At 37.9% G+C, this 20,836-nt stretch overlaps 1 protein-coding gene across 1 annotated transcript; it reads right to left on the bottom strand.

The window, feature by feature from the left end:
* Positions 1-5,826: 5,826 nt before the first annotated feature.
* On the bottom strand, positions 5,827-8,797 carry LOC136201436 (prefoldin subunit 2). Its single transcript, XM_065992096.1, has 2 exons — positions 8,542-8,797; positions 5,827-6,549 (listed from the first exon to the last, which is right to left on the bottom strand). Exon 2 carries the CDS (start codon positions 6,541-6,543, stop codon positions 6,115-6,117), a length of 429 nt encoding a protein of 142 aa, XP_065848168.1. The 5' UTR covers positions 6,544-6,549; positions 8,542-8,797; the 3' UTR covers positions 5,827-6,114.
* Positions 8,798-20,836: the final 12,039 nt, after the last annotated feature.

The following is a 20,836-nucleotide window of genomic DNA, read 5'->3' as shown; positions in this document are numbered from 1 at the left end:
TGCTTGTTTCAGTTCGCAAATTACTTTTAATGTTTTCAATTAGCAATTAGTATTAATTTTTTTTTTTTTTTGAAAAGAATGAAAGAATCTTATAAATCAGAATTAAGAGCCGTACAGATACAGGGGGCGGTTCTGTTAACCAAACCATCCTATCAGTGCCAGTTGTAACTGCACGAGCTAAAGAATGAGCAACTGTATTTGCTGTTTTTCGAACAAAAGATAAGGATGCATTTTCTATATCCTTCAATAGGACTTTGCAATCCTCGATAATCAGATCAATCACCGAATTACCGCTAGTTTCTCGCTGAATAGCATACACTAGCAATTGGGAATCGGATTCGATCATGACATTCCGAGTACCTGAATCTTTTAACCAACTCAACGCCTCCCGACAAGACATTGCTTCTACTAGAAACGGCTCCAGCCGACAATACAAAATACCATTTCCGGCAGCAATAAACTCGCCCGCGCTTCCCCTTAGAACGTACCCGTAGCCTGCGTAGCCCCTATCGGAAAAAACCGCTCCATCAATATTCAATTTAAGCTTTCCCTGCGGAGGGCTGTGCCAACATTGCTGGTTCGACATCTCCCTGCCATCAAAGCCGATACGATTTTTTTGTGCAGCTCGCCACCCCGAGAGATACTGGACAGCAGACGCGAGAAGTATAGTAGGGGTCGAATGCTTCTGGTTCCACACCTGGCTGTTGCGATTTATCCACAGGAACTAGCACACCGTCGCCGCTGTGTCCGCTTCTTTCGGTTGAGATAAGTTAATAAATCTCCAAAACTCCATGAAGGATGAACAACCATCAATTAGTCCAGAGAAACTCGTCATACCCCATACAAGGCGAGCAACTCTGCACTTAACAAGCGCGTGCAGTTCGTCTTCCTCTTCCGTGAAGCACATCGGACAAATGCTACTAACTTGGACCCTACGAGTGCGTAAGGCCATTAGCGACGGAAGACAGCCAGATAGGACTCTCCACAACAAATTCTTCACCTTTGGAGGGACCTTTAGTGACCATATTGAGTCCCAAATTCCTTCATCCGCTGCTGGGACTGGTTGTACCTCATTCTGAACTTTCCAGTATTGCTGATAAGCACTTTTCACCGAGAACTTCCCCCTTGTATCCCAGTACCACTCCCACGAATCACTAACAGCCCGCATACTGAGAGGGATGCTCCGAATGAGCTCAACGTCTCTATCAACAAATATCCCCCTGATAAGTTGTAAATCCCAGCCGCCTGCTTCGGTTCTAAGGCTCTCAACTGTCCCACTACCCAAACCGGGTAAAGCACTACTTTCCACAAACGGGTATAGAGGATCCGGAAGCCACGGATCTTTCCAAATATTTATTGACTCGCCTGTCCCAACGACTCTCCTAGCTCCAGAAACTATTAGTGCTTGAGCTGAAAGAATGCTTCTCCAGATGAAGCTAGGCTTGTTACCCAACTCGGCTTCCAGAAAAGAGGAGGAAGGGTAGTACCTTGCTTTGTACACCCGGGCCAACAGAGATTCTGGATTTGTAAGTAAGCGCCAACCTTGTTTAGCCAAGAGCGCTACATTAAAGAAGTGTAATTTGCGGAAACCCATACCTCCTTCACATTTCGGAACACACAACTTATCCCACGACTTCCAATGGATACCTTTCCCTTCCGTGTCAGACGAGCCCCACCAGAAGGAGTTCATCATTCGCTCCAAATCCGCACAGAGAAGTTGAGGCAATAAAAATAGGCTCATTGCATATGAAGGGAGAGCCTGAACAATAGATTTGAGCAAAACTTCTTTGCCGGCTCGAGACAAAAGTTTAGATTTCCAGCTTGTTACCCTGGCTCTGACCCTATCCGCAATATACTGAAAGACTTGAGTTTTACATCTCCCAACCAGAGCCGGCAGTCCCAAATACGAAGCCGTAACCGTCCCAAGAGGAATCCCAAAAATTGAATTCAAGCTAGTACGTAAATCAGCACTGCAATTCTTACTAAAAGAAATCGAAGATTTGGAAAAATTCACTTTTTGCCCCGAAGCAGCTTCATACTGATGTAAACAATTCTGAATCTCACCACATTCCTCGTTGGTTGCTTTAAAAAACAGATAACTGTCATCCGCAAAAAAGAGGTGGGATATAGGCGGGGCTGACCTGGCAATACGACACCCGTGGATCGAGCCTTGCTCTTCCAGCGCCTGTAGAGAAGCTGACAAACCCTCAGCACAGATCAGAAAGAGATACGGAGAGATGGGGTCCCCTTGTCTGAGTCCCCTTTGAGGTAATATAGGGCCAATGGTCTGATTGTTGTGGACTATGTTATATTTGACCTTAGTAACACACTGCATAACCAAAGAAATCCATCTATCATCGAAACCAAGCTTCTGCATCATTTGTCTCAGAAAATCCCATTCCACTCGGTCGTAAGCCTTGGCCATATCCAGCTTGAGAGATACAAAGCCTTGTCGCCCCCTGGTTTTATGCTCTAGAAAATGATTTACTTCGAAAGCCAGCATAACATTGTCCGTGATAAGTCGCCCTGGGATAAACGCACTTTGTGTTGGAGAAATGATAATATTCAGGACCCTCTTCAGCCTGTTAGCAATCACCTTAGCCAAAATTTTGTAAATTACGTTACACAGTGCGATTGGTCTGAGGTCAGTGACTCTTTCAGGAACAGCCTTCTTCGGTATCAGAACAATGTTGGTTTCGTGAATGTCTTCAGGAAAAACCCCTTCATTCAACCACTGTATACAAGATTGCACAACATCAGGTCCAACCAAACCCCAATAATGCTGATAGAAGCACGGATTAAACCCATCAGGGCCTGGGATTTTATCCGGGTGCATGGAGAAGACTGCCTTTTTAATTTCATCCTCCGTATATGGCTGTAGAAGCTCAGCATTTAGCTCAGCCGAGATTCTTGTATGAACATTGTTTAGCACAGGGGCAGCCACACAACCAGAAGAAGAAAAGATATCCTGGAAGTAATCTGAGATGAGAGAGGCCAAACCCGAATTCCAATCAACCCACATACCTGATTCGTCTTTCAATTTCCTTATCTCGTTCTTCTTACGTCTGATACTGGCAGCTGAATGAAAAAATTTAGAGTTGAGATCCCCAAACTTAAGCCAAAGAGCCTTGCTTCTCTGTTTCCAGTATGTCTCTTGTTGAAGAAGTAATTCATCAAGGCGAATACGGGCTGTTGCAAAGGCTTCGCGGTCAGGTGTGTTTTCTTTGCCTTTCAACCTTTTAATATTAGCACGACACTACCGAATCTCCCTCTTGAAGCGGTTCCGAACAGCCGACCCCCACTTCTCAAGGACCACACCACAATTTCTCTATTTGTTAAGAAGCCCGCTGACTGCAGAATGATGCCACGCCGTTGAAATCTGTTCCAGACAATCTGATTCCTCTACCCAGGAATTCTCAAACCGAAATCGACGAGTCACTGAGCCAGAACTGCTGTCAAGCGATAGAAGGAGAATAGAATGATCACTGCAGTGGGCATCCTCATTACACACAGACGCAGAACTAAACAAGGAGAACCAATTTGAATTAGCAAGAGCCCGATCAAGTTTTTCCTCTATAATATTCGTAGTACCTCGACCCCTTTCCCAAGTGAATGAGTGTCCTGTCATGTGAACTTCCGCCAACCCACACTCTGTGACAACTGCATTAAAACCCCTCAAGAGTGCTGGAGGGTGCCTATTTCCACCACGCTTCTCAGATTGTGTAAGGATATCATTGAAATCTCCAATAACGACCCAAGGTTCAGCGTTCCCTGCGTGCAAACCTCTTAAGAGCTGCCAAGAATCTGCCCGCCTCGCCCTCTCGGGAAAGCCATAGAAACCGGTTAATCGATACTCCGGCAAACCTAGTAATGTAACCTTGAAATCAATAAAGTTTGAGGAAGAACCCAAGAGCTGCACCGAATTAGAAGTTTTCCACAACAGAGCTAGACCACCTCCATTGTTGACAGGATCCACAAAGAAGAGGCCTTGAAAGGAGAGCTTCTTTTTCAGAGCTTCTACTTTAGACCGGCTGCATTTAACCTCCATCAGAAAAATGAATTCGGGATGAAACCGAGTGGCAAAGTCTGCCAGCTGACGAACTGTCCGGGTGTTCCCAATCCCCCGGCAGTTCCAGGATAAAATACTCATTGCTCTTCGCGAGCCGGGGATCCTCGGCTCGCTTCTGAACTGCTTCTGACTCCTTCACCCTTTCCCAACGAACAAACCTCATCAAACTCCATGCCTACTGTCTCACTGTTTAGTTTACCGTCCCCCTGGATATCTGTCCGCTTACGCTTTGGATCGGTTATCTCAATGCCCTCCTCTTCAGGCAATTTGACAGTATAATACGGGTTGTTTGCTCCTGCCTGAGCCACATTTTCTTTACCTTTTGTCCCCGTAGTACTCTTCCCCTTTCCACCAAAACCCGGCGGGATCTCTGGAGCCAGTTTCGGGATGCTAACAACACAGGGAATTGCTGCCTGCCCTACCTTGATGTTTGGCTCGTTCAAGATACTGGACTGAGGGAGAAGTTGAAGAGGTCGGTTCAGCAGAAATTTTGATTGCGGTTGGATGGAGGAGCGTCGATTAGGAGCTCTGAGCCAGGGTCCATAGACTCTTTCAACTTTGTTTGGATCTCTTACTTGTAACAGGGCAGGGCAAAATTGATCAGGATGCCCGAGATGCCCACACACAAAACAAAACGTCGGCAATCTCTCGTATTTAAAATTCACCCAGAATACAGTACCTCCTGACACACTAATCTGCATTTTCCTCTTCAGCGGAGCATAGACATTAATAGATACTCAGATACGAAGGTAAGTTCTGTCAAAACCTGAGAAGTTGTTTGGATCAGCTTCAATGAAAGCCCCCACAAAATTCCCAATACTAATTGCAACACGTTCAGACATAAAGCCAACTGGGAGGTCGTAAACCTGCAGCCAAAAATCAGAATGAGATAATACCACATCCATGGGGCTTTGTCCCTCATCAAGAGGCTTGAGGATGAGAAGGTGTTGCTCGAAAGTCCACGGTCCTCCCTGAACCACTCTATCACGCTCCCACGGATGATAGAATTCGAAACGAAAAAGGTTAGGACCCATATCTTCAATAAAAATACCTTTAGAAGGGCTCCAGACATCCGCCAATGTCGTTTTCATATACGAGCTCTTGATCGGGCGATCAGTGAGAAAGGTTCCAATCAAGCACCAGGTCCTTGGTTGCTGTAGTGGCTCAGTCTCATCGGGTTGCAGAACTAACCCCGAATTAGCTTCCTCCTCAAGGGTAATTAGGGCGCTTTTATCGGTGATAAAATCCATGTGGTTGATCAGCTGGCGGGATGAGGTTGAAGGTATTTGCGATAGGGGCCAATTAAATTCCCGGGAACTGTCGCTGTTAGGGTTGAAAAATATGGAAGGCTGAAAACGGAATAAGAGTGATGGTTCGACAGGCACTGAGAGAGGAGATGGGCGATTGGGTAGGTGCGGAGATGGTGAAGGAGGTAAGGGGTAAGGGTTGAGGTGAGGGGCAGCATAACCTGGTGCAGAAAAACAGGGTGGCCAGCGGCGGCGGTAGGGGAGTAGAAGATAGGCTCGTCAATTTGCGAGAGGTTCTCAATTCTTAATTTTCAGTTTATACTCCTAATCTAGTTTTTAAAGCAATTAGTATTAATTAGTCCTATATTCACTATAAAATTGAATTATCAGGACTAAATTACTCTTATTTTAAATTTGAAAATACTCGTAACATTAATAATTATAAATTAAGAGATAAGAGTAAAATTGACAAAAGAACAATAACAAATATAAAGAGGGTCAATATAAAAATGAACAAAGAGAGTATTAATTTAGCTTTTTAACTCGGCATTTAAATCCAATCAAGTCTACACATAATGCGTAACACTGACAATGAAAACCCCATTAAAATGCAGCCTGTAGTCTCTATCATTTGGGAAGAAAAACGATAAAAACAAACTCTGGTTCAACAATATCAGCTAGTCTACAATCATGATCCACGAAATTCATATCAAACAACTAATGCACAAAAACAAGATGTTCGACAAAACATGTCTGAGAAGCCACAAGAAAGGGAAGGCAAGAGGCAAGAACTAACTATCATTCGCTTGAACCTGCAGGACCTACTAGAACTCCTTGAGAAGTTCCTTCCTTCTTTCCACTATCATCTTTCACTTCATTCTCAGGCTTTCTCATCCTGATTTTGTATTTAGATTCAAACTCAGAGATTTCCTTTTTCTTCCTTTCTAAGGCCTCATTAAGCCTCAAAATTACCTCTTCGATGCCCTCTTTATTCCGCTGGACAGCAGGCATCACCTCCTTGATAGTCCTCTCAACTAGCACACCTCCAATCATTCGGTAGCACCGTCTGGATGGATCAAGTGGTTGTATAGCATTAATGACTAACGAATGCTCGCTGACTTCCATCTCAAGCTCAGTGATCTTTGAGTAGATCTGATTCAGTTCAGACCTCATAGCGCTGTACACATTCACAACTGCTTGCTCATTTACAGGTTCTTTGCTGGCCATGTTTCTCTGCAAAAGTAAAAAAGAATACAAGCATGATAAAACAGAACCATCCACTTACGAACCAAATCAAAATATGACAGTCCTTCATTAAAGGTGCCAATTGAACCGTTGAATCATCAAAAGGTCTCTACCTAGACATACTTGCAAGTTGTAATTAGTTTTCATAAGACCTAATACCTAGAAATATAATTTGAGATTGCCCACATTTCACATATTTTTTGAATAACCAGCAGAAAGTGATAACTAGTTACACTTAATAAACCCCAAAAATTCACACTACTTTTCTGTTCAACATAGGATTGTCAACATTCCCCAATCAAACGCGGATTCCCCCTCTCTGGCCCCAAACAAGGACTGGGAAATACTCCTCCCCGTTACCTCAGGGATCACCATTCCCCCGAACACTTTCCATATTTATTTTTAAATTTTGAATTTATTATAATTTCTGCCTGTGCCACTTAAAGCCATAAAATGATTTATACATGGAGAGCAGCAAAATCCCATGAAGGAGAAGAACAACAAAAAGGTTACAATATAAATATGAAAACAAAAAGTAAGGACCAAATCCACAATATTTTTTTTTTTTGAGCATACACAAAATAGCAAGAAGGATTAAACAAGCAATATAACAAATTAATAACGAACCAGTGTGGGATTGCATTTTCAGAGCTAAAAACTCCAATATCATACATAGCAATCTAGTGATGCTATGTTGCATGGAAACGGAAACGAACACTTGGAAACGTTATTCCTAAGAAAATTTAGCTAGGAAACGGAAAAGAAACCGACATGACATGCGGAAACGCTAGTGAAGAAGAGCTTCCGTGCAACATAGTAGTGAAGCACATTACAAATATGAAGAGGTAAAAAGAGACATTAATATATATTACAATATCATAAAAGAACTCTAGGAAAGAACATAACAAAGTAAACAATCAAAATTAACTAGGCTAATTAATTCTGATGCAATACTAATCCTGATCAAGAACACCAACTAATTAACTACTTTACATCAGTCCTAACAAGCATTAAACCTCTAAGTAATAGGATATTTCTGCAGAACTAACAAAATTAACAAAGGGAGACAACCCAGTGAGGTTGTGAACAGCAGCAAACCAAAAGAGGGAGCAGCCCAGAAAGCGACAGAGAGGACTGAGAGAACCAGAGAGGGACTGGAACATGGCAATTTTAGAAATCTGTCCACACTCCCGCTCCACGGTGGTGGTTGTCTGGGGATTCCCATCAATCCTAGACTTAGGCCTTCAACATAAGATATAGTTTCGCTAGACTAATATATGTTACAACAAATTAAGCTCCACATGTCCTTCTGTAGCTTAGCATAATCACTATATTCTGGAAATTCCAGATTGATCACAAAAACCCTAGCTCCACATCACGTAATGCATAGAAATGTATAAAATTAAATAGTAGGTCATTTATTCTACTCTCCATAATTCGTCCATTTCAACTTCATACACCCCTAGAGTTTTGTTTACCCTGAGAATCAGCAAACAAATATAGTGACAATAACTCCAAATCTACTAGGTTCAACCAAGCAGAGCTCAAAGTTTTGCAATAAGCAGGATATACCAAATCCATATCTTCGACTGATTAGATTTACTATGCCCTTCTCTCACTCTTGTATTTCTCCCAAGGATTAAAGTTCTTTCTGAGATTCCTTCGTGTTTCTAATTGATTTAAAGTGTTAATTGGGTCTATGACTACTACGTATTGAGTGAAAGCTAGCTACTGCTTCACTGCTTCCAATTTGGTCTTTCACATAATTAAAGGCTACCCATTTTTCACTAGAGACGTAGATAATGTTTTTGTTATATAATTTATTTTATTTTTTTTGGGAATGGCGAACTTCAAAGAAGCACATAGAGAGTTGAGGAAGCAATTTTGATCATCAACTACCAAGAAGTCAAGAGCTACCATAAAACCCGAAGTACAGAGAAATTAGAATTCTCAAAGTCAACAAGACAGGGAAAGAAATACCTTGACTGGTGCTATGAGAGTTGAGAGGTAGGGCAAGGAGGTGGCTAACAGATAGGAGTACGGCGACGAAGAAGCAGGAACGGCGAATGGGCAGAGAAGAAAGAAAACCAACGGCGACGAACGGCGTCGGCGGCAGCAGCAAACGAACGGCGCCGGCAGCAGCAAGAGGGTTCTTCAAACGGCGGCAGGCAGCAGCTCCTCTCCTTTCCCAGCAGCGACTCGCGAATCTGGAGTGGAGGAGTGGAGGAGTCAATATAAATTAGGATTAATTACAATATACCTTTGGTATCTGTATTATTATTATTATTTTTACATTGTGTTTGCAAAAATTGGTATGTTTTTTACTTTGCGAAATTTGAACAACATATAAATAACCTCAAACCTAAAAAGTTCAGTAATTAAATTACTTAAAATATTATAGGATTTTTTAAAATTTTCATTTCGAGATCGTCGTCGGTCAAATTCTAAAATTTTACAAACCATAGGATTGCGTTTGCAAGAAATATAGCACAAGTACCTATTTGTAAATTAGGGAAACCACATAATATTTATATGTAATCTATCTATTACTATACTTAACATTTAAGGTGACGTGTAATATTCTCAAATTTTTGTGTTTTCTTTTTCAATTTTCTTATTTTACCTTACTCAAAAATGTCTTTCACTCTTCCAACTGCTCCTTCTCCACTCCCATTAATCTCAGCACATTCTCATTTACCTCAACTGCTTGCTGAACTGCTGTTCACGGGTCATTCCATCAAAGGCTTTGAATGATTTTTTTTTAGAAATTGATTTTCAATCTCATATTTTCTCACCCTAATCTCTTCACTCATTGTTTGTATTCTATTCTTTTATCGTTTTTTGTTCACAGCTTATCTTAATGAAAACCTCAATATGCAACTTTCTGATCTTCCTGGTTATGATGTGCAACTTTTGAAGTTTTTAATGCAAATTCTGTAATGAACTTTTTATTGATTCACTTTCCTTTGATTTTCAGTTTCGCTGGGGTTTTCTACTACATTTGTCTTTGGGGTTATTCTCATGATATCCCATTTTGATATAGGTAAGAATACTTGCAATACTTTTTTCCCTGAAAATTCTGATTATGTTTTATTTTTATGGTTTTTAGGTTTGTAAATTCTAATTTTCCCTTTTTATTGTCTTCTTCAGCCAATATGTATGCGCAATTGCAGGTTTTATCTTTTTCTTATTGTAGTTCTCACTCATTATATATCTTTTAATCCTTCTCTTTTGTTTTGCACAAGTATATCATTTCAGAGTTCTGCTCTGATAAGGATTAAAATGTTGTTGTAAATTTTGAATTACTCTTCTCATATTGAAATCTGGTTTCTCTGAGTTTTTTTTGTTCATGTTTAAGAGACTTTTAATTGTCTTTTCTTGACTCTTTCCTCATTTGTTGTTGTGTTTTTATTTTTCTTAAATCTATACTAGCATCTCTGGATGATTAATGAATTTAATATTATGCTCTCCACAACTAATTTGAACACGAAAACAAGTACATATTAGGATTTGAGCGGGTAATTGGTTGTCCAATATTGGGAATCAATTTGGGATAGTTCTTTTTAAATATTTATATATTTGGGATAGTTCTTTTCAACTTTAATTTGTTTTCAAGGTCTCTTTAAATGATTCTCTTGGTCTTTTCCGATGATTTAATTGTAATAAATTGGTTATTAACTATCTTATGACCTTGATTTTCTTTTATCTCAGATTCAGGTCCATTCTTCCCAAATGGCTATTTTGTCATGTACTTGATGGGGTATCTACTCTGCATGATGGATCATGGGATCAAGATAAATGTTGGAGGTTAACTGAATCTGTACTCATCTTTCTTGGATTGTTTCTTATTGTTATTTATTCTATATGAAATATGATGCAGTTTGTTCTATAGAATAATAAAGGGGCTATTCTGATTGCATTTGTTGACAATAGACACCATTTTTTTTCTAATTTCATAAATATTCAAGAGCTTAGGCATGAGTTTTCTTCATTTGAAGGAACTTGGAAAGGTTGGGAAGCAACTATTTTTTAGCATTGAACTTTGTGCTTTTATTTATTTTTATTAAAATTTCAATGCATCCCGTGCATTGCACGGGTGTTCATGCTAGTTAACCTATAAATGGTAATTGTTGTATATAAAAACACATATTTAAATGTTTTAAATTAAATGAAAAGCACGTAAGTCATTTTCATAAAATTTTAAAAACCTAATACATAAAACGACGGTCATTTTAGTTGTAAAACTAAAAAAAAATTAAAATTACAGAGATAGGCTCCATCTTCTCCATCGCCATAGTTGGGGGCTCCTAGCTATGGCGACTTCTGTTCAAATCAGGGGCGGAACACCCATACCCTCGGATTTTCCCTAGCTCCGCCCCCGTGCTCCAGAGAGTCGATCTGACCCCATTAATTATACTACACAACCAAAACACAACATTAGGCCGTGTTAGGGTTTTCTTCTTTAATTTTACTTATTTTTTAGATAAATTATTTTTTGTAGTAATTAATTCAATCCGACCAAATGAATATAGTCATTAATAGTTAAATTTAGGTTTATTAAACGGTTCAAACAATTCACGATTAATCTAACTGGTTCATCTTACATTTAATAAGCTTAAATCTAACGTTGTATTTATCCATTCAATGGTCATCTGAACACTATTAAATTCCAGTAGTATTGAGTTCCAAAATTATTTGTGTATCATTTACATGTCCGTTAGACAAATAATTATATTTGTTGTCACATTGTTCATATTATAATAGTGTATCCCTTTATTTTAAAACTATACTGATAAATAAATGGAAAATTTCTTCTAGGATCCGGACAACTTTGTGAAAGATTTGGAGCATTCCTCCAATATTCCTGCAAGACATAGACCAAAATTAGTTGGATCTCGCCGATAGTCTGATGTTTAAGTCAGTTCTAATCTAAGAGGAAACCAATAATAGTAAAGTAGTATTATGTAAAGAGCAAAGATATACCTTTTGTCGAAATGATGCCCTTTAATATTTATATAGAAGTGGACAATCCTATTCTGAATAAGAAAAAATAACTATAATCTATTTATGAAAGAATCATTAAAAAGGTAGAACTTTGTGCATTTAAGAGATAAATGCATCTACTAGAGACTTCTAAATAAAGCAATTGGATACCCTAATAAGAAAGAAATGTAATTTTAAAAGGACGAATACATTCTCTCGAAGAGTAACACATGCTGCATCCAGGGTTCAAAGATACAAACCGTTTCTCAATTTTGTATTTAAAGAGACCTCGAGAGAAAAAGATTCTTGCTTCACTTTTTATTGTTATTATCCAAGATCCAGCTTTCGCCATTTCTTCACTTTCAAGCTTTTGCTCTCAAACATCAAGAAACAGTTTGCGTCTTTCACCAATGTTATTTATCTTTTCTTAAAGATGCCTCAAAACAATCAGTCTTTTATCCAATCTTCCTCTCATAAGAACAACGTCATAAAGTACACTCAAGTTAATACATCGACAATTGTTTCATCCTCGGATAGGTAAAACCTAAAAAACCAGCACTTATCCCCCAAACCTTCTAAAAAGACCACTTATAGGATTGGAGATAATCCCTTTATAGTCACTAAGGAAACCCTGATGGGTTGTGCAATCATTTCTCCTTGCTAACAAAGTGTAATTTCCTCGTTCCTAGGTTTGCTCAGAGAGTACATCAGCCATCTAAAGGCTACTTTTCCATCTACTCTATACAACTCGCCGCTGGCTTCACCTAGCTAGTGCTAGAGGCAATGGCTAATGTCTTGACTTATCCCAAGCTTTATCCAACCCAAATTCATTTGAATGCCTAGAATGAGCTGGCTTCCTTATACCAGATCTTTCATGACTAGAGACTCATTTGAATGGGAAGATGTTTTCTAATATGGATTCTCTCTCCATTCTCCCCAATAGGATCATTAGAGCAACATTACTGGTGGTAACACACCAGAAGTGCCACCTACACATTGAGAACACTCAAAAGAAACAGTCCACTACAATCTTTATTACTTCAATAGTTGTAGGGTCCACTTGTATTATATTATTCTTAAAAAAGTGTATTTACAGAGATAATGAGAATAAACAAAAAAAAGGCCATATCATTAAGTTAGTACAATTATATAATAAAAAAATAATAATAGGGACCACATCATTAATTGTTTCTTTGTTACCTGAATTGGTAACTTACAAAAATGGATAACAAGAATGTAATAACACCTCTAGTGGTTGGGTGTTACAAGGAACAACCTTGTACCACCCACTAGAGGTGCTCATACAACTTTTATAAAGGGAAGTCTTTTCAACTTTTTTTTTTATTGACCGTGCTTCTTCCTTGAAGAATTAGAAAGATAAATTCTACTTTATCAAGGTCAATGAAGGCCATAACTTTCCAACCGAATGGAACATGGGGGTAAATCATCCATGCTTGCTAAGGAGAAGTTGAGTTTAGTGGAGAATGTCACATCAGTATCCTTAATTTTAATTATTATACCCTAATATTATATACACTATATTTATTTATTGATTGGAGAGTTAATTAGGTATTATGGATATAGTTTGGATACCAATTTCATGCTTTTAAAATTAAAAATTTAGGGTCAATTTTAAAAGAAGTTAAATTTTAGAGGGACCGGAAGAGATTATTTTCTTTATTGGAAAGATCAATAACACAAACCAAGATTTGTGTTCTCTAAATTAATTTACATGGTTGGAAATAATGTGAAAAAGAAATTACAAAAATGTCATATTATTTTTATAATAAAAAAAATGTAAAATAAAAATCAATATGTACATGAATTTAAGACTTGACAAGTGTTCATCATACATGCTTTCCATTATGCATATTTTCCACATATACTTAAGGTTGCCACATGTAAATAAGTGTTTTATTATTATCAATCTAAATATTTGAGTTTATTATTTATTTGTCCAAAAATTTATTTGTATTCTATAAAATTATATCATTACAATATGGATAAATTACAAAACTAGGTCAAATGGGAGGCTCATTTACATATTTAACCCATTTACTCAACCTACTACATATCTAGACTATTTTGTATGACTTTTCCATAATACCCTCAATATTTACAAGCGTCTGTCTCCCCCCGTCTGACTTCGCATATTCGATCATATACGAAGCCTGCGAAGCTAATGTTTGGTTTACTTGATGAATTTAATTAGCATATGTGAAGTCTGAATGTGTTTTTAAGCTAATTCGCGAAGTGGTATATAACAAAAAATGCCAAACAACAACAAATTCTAACATTAAAATCATAACATTATCAAAATTTACAACAAGATTGCCACAATAACAACATTAAAATCATAACATTATCAAAATTTACAACAAGATTGCCACAATAAACTCCTAACAAATCACTTCAAAGTGAACCTGACTAATCTGGACGAAAATTTCTCCCTCTACAAGAAGTCCAGACCTTTTGGGATGGACGTGTGCACACCAAGATTGACACAATCTCTCCTAACCAATCATTTCAAAGTGAATGTGCCAATCTTGAGGGAAATTTCTCCCTATGCAGAAAGGAAAGTCATCCCCTGCAGCCCAATACACCGCCTTCCAGAAAGGGATGTTATGTATTCAACCACCTTCGGGAAAAATTAATCATGTTAGGCAGGAAAAAAGACGATTTTCGCTTCGCGAAATGAGGATTAACGAAGCATATGAATGTAAATGTGCAGGGAAAATGATGATTTTACTTCGCGAATCGATGTTTTCGCGAAGTCTGCGAGGTCTAAAACGTGACGATCTACGTCGCATATCGATGCTTTCGCAAAGTCTGCGAGTGAAATCATGAACTTTTCTACTCGCAGACTTTGCGAACTAATCGATTCGCGAAGTAGATTGACACGTTTCAAGCTCTTTCTCTTCGCAGATCTTGGCGAAATCATCGACTACGCGAAGTGATTTCATTGAAAAACGCAGAAAAAAACAGCAGATACTTACATTTTTCGCGCCTTTCACCCTTAAAATCGACAATAACAATATGATAAACTGGAAAAAACAATGGAAATAATATAGAATAACCATTTCTTTGATGGTAACAATAAGAAAGAAACAAAATAACGAGCAGGGATAGGAAGATGAAGAACCATGGCTTTGTTTTCTAGGATTAGGAAGTTGCAGAATCAAGAGATGAAGAGAGAAAAAAGAGAAATACATTGTGATTTGGAGAAATGATGCAGATTTCATGCAATTTAAAGGAAGATAGGAAGATCAAAAGTCTTGGAATCATTAATGGAGGAGTCAACTGTTTTGCGTAACCAAGGAGAAGGGGGGAGAGACCGTTCGCGTTGGGGGAAGTGGGAAGGTTAGGGGTATTATGGGAAAGTCACACAAAAATAGTCTAGATATGTAATAGGTTGAGTAAATGAGTTAAATATGTAAATGAGCCTCCCATTTGACCTAGTTTTGTAATTTACCCTTACAATATTACAAGTATAGCCAAATTATTATTATTATTAATTATTACATTTTTGTTATCTTTCAAATACATTAGATATGGTGAACTTCTCAAAAGCATCACTACCTACTCTTTTATCATTTTTTAAATCAACCTACTCTTTTATCATTAAAATATGAATTTTTGTGTCTGTGAATTTTTAATCATACACTATATTTTCTTTACTTAATTAATAAAAATAGTAGTAACCACAAATAATGACTATTTGATATGAAATGAATATATGTGTGTTAAATACATATATATATATATATGGGTGAGATCCAGCGTGACAAGGACTTAAGTTGTGATAAGGAGCTTATTGTGTGACATAACAAAACTACGTAGTTTTGATGATAATTAAAAAGGGCAAGGTGTCAAATTGGTAAATAAAATGAAAGAGAGGATAGAGAAAATTGTTTTATTTCTTTTCTTTAAAATACATTTTCCCGACATCTCTAACATCATTTTTCGAAAAATTTTATACTATTAGACTCGTCTAAATTAGACGGTCATTTTAAGATCCCTGAAGCTCAAGTAAAAAAATTTCCAGTGAACGGAATCCGGGTGGGCGTTTTCCGGCGAGAAAAAAAGTATCCAGAAAATTTTCAAAAAATTTCAAAAAATGTAAAATATTATTCTAAGAAACTTTAATTCTTGGGTCGAAACAGGAGTTCTTACGGTTTAGTCCCAATAAAATTTTTTCCTTAATTTTATCCATTTTACATGCTTCAATAATTTGTTGGGACTATACCGTAAGAACTCTCACTTCGACCCAAGAATTAAAGTTTCTTAGAATAATGTTTTACATTTTCTGGAATGTTTTGAGAATTTTCTGGGCACTTTGTTTTTCGCCAGAAAACGCCCACCCGGATTCCGTTCACCGGAATTTTTTTTATTTGAACTTCAGGGATCTTAAAATGACCGTCTAATTTAGACGAGTCTAATAGTATAAAATTTTTCGAAAAACAAGGTTAGAAATGTCGGAAAAATGTATTTTAAAGAAAAGAAATAAAACATTTTTTCTGTTGGAACAATACAAGTATTATGTTGGAACAAATGGTACACTGATTTGGAACAAATGGTACATTGATTTGGAACAACGTAAGTAGGACAAAAAACATGTCCATAAAATTATCAAAAAATTCTAAAACATGTAAAACATTATTTTAAGAAATTTTAATTCTTGGCTCAGAGCGAGATTCCTTACAGTTTTTACCCAACAAATTGTTGAAGCATGTAAAATGGATAAAATTAAGGAAAAGGTTTTATTGGGACTAAACCGTAAGAAATATCGCTTCGACCCAAGAATTAAAGTTTCTTAGAATAATGTTTTACATTTTCTGAATTTTTTTGAGAATTTTCTGGACACTTTTTTTCTTGTCAGAAAACGCCCACTCGGATTCGGTTCACCGGAATTTTTTTTACTTGAGCTTCAGGGATCTTAAAATGACTTTCTAATTTAAACAAGTCTAATAGTATAAAATTTTTCGAAAAACGAGGTTAGAAATGTCAGAAAAATGTATTTTAAAGAAAATAAATAAAACAATTTTCTGTTGGAACAATACAAGTATTATGTTGGAACAAATGGTATATTGATTTGGAACAACGTAAGTAGGACAAAAAATGTGTCCAGAAAATTATCAAAAAATTTCAAAACATGTAAAACATTATTTTAAACAACTTTAATTCTTGGCGCAAAGCGAGATTCCTTATAGTTTTTACCCAACAAATTGTTGAAGCATGTAAAATGGATAAAATTAAGAAAAAAGTTTTATTGGGACTAAACCGTAAGAAAGCTCGCTTTGACTCGAGAATTAAAGTTTCTTAGAATAATGTTTTACATTTTTTGGAATTTTTTGAGAATTTTCTGGACACTTTTTTTTCTTGTCGGAAAACGCCCACCCGGATTCCGTTCATCGGAATTTTTTTTACTTGAGCTTCATGGATCTTAAAATGACCGTTTAATTAAGACGAGTCCAACGGTATAAAATTTTTTGAATAACGAGGTTGGAAAAATTTGGAAAATGCATTTTAAAGAAAAAAAAATAAAACAATTTTCTCTTTCCTTTTATTTACAAATTTGCCCCCTCCTTTTGGTTAATTACAAAATTGGTCCTTGTCACACAATAAAGCTTGTCGCACCATAAGCAATGTGTCACATTTGATCTCTCCTCTATATATATATATATATATATATATATATATATATATATATATATATTTGAAAGAAAACTCGATATATTAATAATAGAGAGAAGCATCCCGAATTAGAATGCTTCGAATGAATACAAGACTTGACCAATGAAAAAAAGAATTAGCATAGAAACAGGCGTTTCGAGCCATGGCATGAGCTGCACCGTTCACTAACCTTGCAAAAAAATTGACCTTAAAACTTGGGTGATCATGAATAATCTCTCTAATAATTTGCCCGAACTCAGTAATATCTCGATGTTGTGCCCGGATCGAATCTACCACAACTTTAGCATCGCTTTCGAACATAACCGAGTTATACCCTAAAGATAAGACCCAACCCATACTCTCCTTAAGTGCCATTGCTTCCACCATTTTGGCCGATACCCCACCCAACTGATGTGTGCTATAACCTTGGATGAAACTACCCGTACAGTCGCGCAAAACTGCTCCTGCACCGATAGCCCCCTCATCGTTGAACACTGCGGCGTCAACATTGCACTTCAAATAATTACAAGGTGGCGGGCACCATTTAGGGATAAGAGGCAATCTGGTATTTACCGGTCTGAGCCTAACCTCGTTGTTCCGCTGTGCATTGGTGAATCCATGGCATGAGCTGCACCGTTCGCTAACCTTGAAACAAAATTCACCTTAAAACTTGGGTGATCATGAATAATCTCTCTAATGTCTTTGATAATTTGCCCGAACTCAGTAAGATCTCGATGTTGTGCCCGGATCGAATTTACCACAACTTTAGCATCGCTTTTGAACATAACTGAGTTATACCCTAAAGATAAGACCCAACCCATACTCTCCTTAAGTGCCATTGATTCCACCATTTTGGCCGATACCCCACCCAACTGATGTGTGCTATAGCCTTGGATGACACTACCCGCACAGTCGCGCAAAACTGCTCCTGCACCGACAGCCCCCTCATCGTTGAACACTGCGGCGTCAACATTGCACTTCATATAATTACAAGGTGGCGGGCACCATTTAGGGATAAGAGGCAATCTGGTATTTACCGGTCTGAGCCTAACCTCGTTGTTCCGCTGCGCATTGGTGAATTCATAGGCAACAAAATGAATTTGAGCATCTAAGGTTGGCGCTGCTGCAAAGGATCCAGGATTTGCGTCGATTCTGGGTTGTTGTTCATAGGGGCGCCCGATGTTGATACGGCAAAACGGTTCAACGCCGCTGTTGGCACATGAGGATCTGTGCGACGGAATGCCCAACGTTGCCTGTTCAGAGTGACCAGCTTCCAGTATTCGGTGAGATGCTCTGGCGGCCGACGTCCCAACATGTCCGCCATCGACTGTTCAACACTGTCCCGGCTCCTCTCCATAGAACCTACAAAACAGAAAGTATTTAGTGTAACATCTCCCGACTCCCTCCTGTTGAAACACCTTTCCACAAGATTTTGATTTGACAAAATCATTTAAGTTTAATCCATGATTAAAGAGACAATTAAATTTAAGTGCTTTGATTTAATTGTACTAATCCGTTTGTTCAATATTGAGTATAAATATAAATGCAAAAAGAAATAAAGAATAAGACAGGATCAAGTCAGTATGAGAACACAAGCTGAGTGAAAGGCAACTCGGCATAAGAAAAGATAAAGTCATCCTTAGAACAACAGCTGAAGAATGAAGCTGGTCAAAGAAGCTGAGTAGAATAGAACTCAGCATGAAAGAAGTAAAGTCTGCTTCAGAACAAAGCTGACCCTTGAAAGCTGAGTAAGAAGAACTCAGTATGGGAATTGGCCGACAATAAATCATCGGAGTAAAGCTGAGTGATTCACAAGTGTTACGTTAGCTAAAAGACAAATCCAACAACTGTCTGCACCAATAATAGAAATCTCGGAATTATGCAAAAGTCAATTTCGAGAAACATGGGACAACTGAATTTGGCTAAAAGACAAACTGTCACAAGGAGACAACATCTGCAGCAAGAAGACAAATCTGACGTTTGAAGAAATCAGAAGACAGGATTGGCCTGACACCTGAAGCTGACCAGAAGTTGTCTCCCAAAAGAGCCGTTTTGGACTCAACGGACAAATCAATTTCAAATGATTTGTTCCTCACAATTCATCTATAAAAGGAACAAAGATTTCATTTGGAAGATTGCCGATTCACAGAAAATTACAAGTGAGAAAGATACAAATTCAAAGCACTCAAAACAAAAGAGAAAGCTTACACCAATCTTCTATTCTTTGTGTAAATGCTAGATTGATTGTTTGTAATCATCTAAAGTGTTCTTTATTTTAAAAGGAACAAGTGTGTGATCAATTGTAATATTGAGAGTGTACGTGCTGAGTACTTGTTATTTAGTACTTAGTGGTAGAGAAATCTAAGTGCTGGGTTGTAGCATTTAGTAGGAGTTGAGTAGACGAATAAAGGAAGGTACTCTTGCATATTCAACTGCCTGTAATCGGTTTGTGCTCTACCCTTAAAGAGCTCAGTATTGGATTCTGAAAGCCCGGAGGATTCTGGGGACTGGACGTAGGCGGAGAGGCCGAACCAGGATAAGTGATACTGAGTAATTTCTAACTCTCGAATATATATATATATATATATATATATATATATATATATATATATATATATATATATATATATACATGTGCTTGTGTTGCTTGTAATATTTACTCAGCATATAAACTGTTAGATGCTGACACTGAGTAAAGTAGAGTGCTGAGTTGGAAGCTGACCACATAAGCGTCAATTCCTAACTCTCAAGTAAAGCTGTCTTACATTAAGTTCGGCCAAGCTGACCAAATATGAGTTAGTAAACTCACCAAAATAATTAAGTCAGCAAGATTAATTAGCGAAAAAGTTATATTAGTTCCTAACCCCCCCCCCTTTGGAACTAATCTCACGGGACCAACAAGTGGTATCAGAGCCTAAGCTCACTACTCAAAGATATAACTATCTTGAGCGGATCCCCATAAATGGTTGAGAACAGCACTCGTTTCCTTCCAGGGAACCAAACAACACAGATACTCCCTGAGGGATTATCTATTAGTCGGCCTTCCCTATTCTTTGGATCCAACTATACATTCTGGAAGAATAGGATGAAGAACTTTATCCAAGCCACAAACATGAGTGCATGGCTTGCAATTGTTCAAGGCCCATACGTGCCATATAAAACTGTTGACAATGAGAAAGTTGTTAAGAGTGAAACTGAGTGGTCAGAAGATGACCTCAGAAAACTTCAAAACAATGCTTCGGCTATCAATATGCTTCACTGTGCTCTAGATGCTGCAGAATACAATAAAATATCAGGTTGCGAGTTAGCACAGGGGATATGGAAAAAGCTCGAGGTGACCTACGAAGGCACAAGCAAAGTCAAAGAGTCAAAGGTGAATCAACACATGAGATTGTATAAGCTGTTCGAAATGAACGACAATGAGGACATCTCCAGCATGAATGCTAGATTCACTAATATCATAAATGAGCTAAAAAGTCTCGGCAAGAATTTCACCAAAGAAGAACAAGTGAAGAAAATCTTGAGAAGCTTACCCAAGAGCTGGCAAGCTAAGAAAACTGCAGTAGAAGAAGCTCAGGACCTGACTACATACAAGTATGATGAGCTAATCGGATCTCTG

Source organism: Euphorbia lathyris, chromosome 7 (genome assembly GCF_963576675.1).
Source record: "Euphorbia lathyris chromosome 7, ddEupLath1.1, whole genome shotgun sequence".
Taxonomy (NCBI): Eukaryota; Viridiplantae; Streptophyta; class Magnoliopsida; order Malpighiales; family Euphorbiaceae; genus Euphorbia; species Euphorbia lathyris.
The sequence above is the reverse complement of the archived record's forward strand: the minus strand, read 5'-3'. Positions and strand labels throughout refer to the sequence as shown.

Coding starts and splice junctions, on each gene's coding strand:
- LOC136201436 (XM_065992096.1), bottom strand. CDS start 6,543: ATGGCCAGCAAAGAACCTGTAAATGAGCAAGCAGTTGTGAATGTGTAC.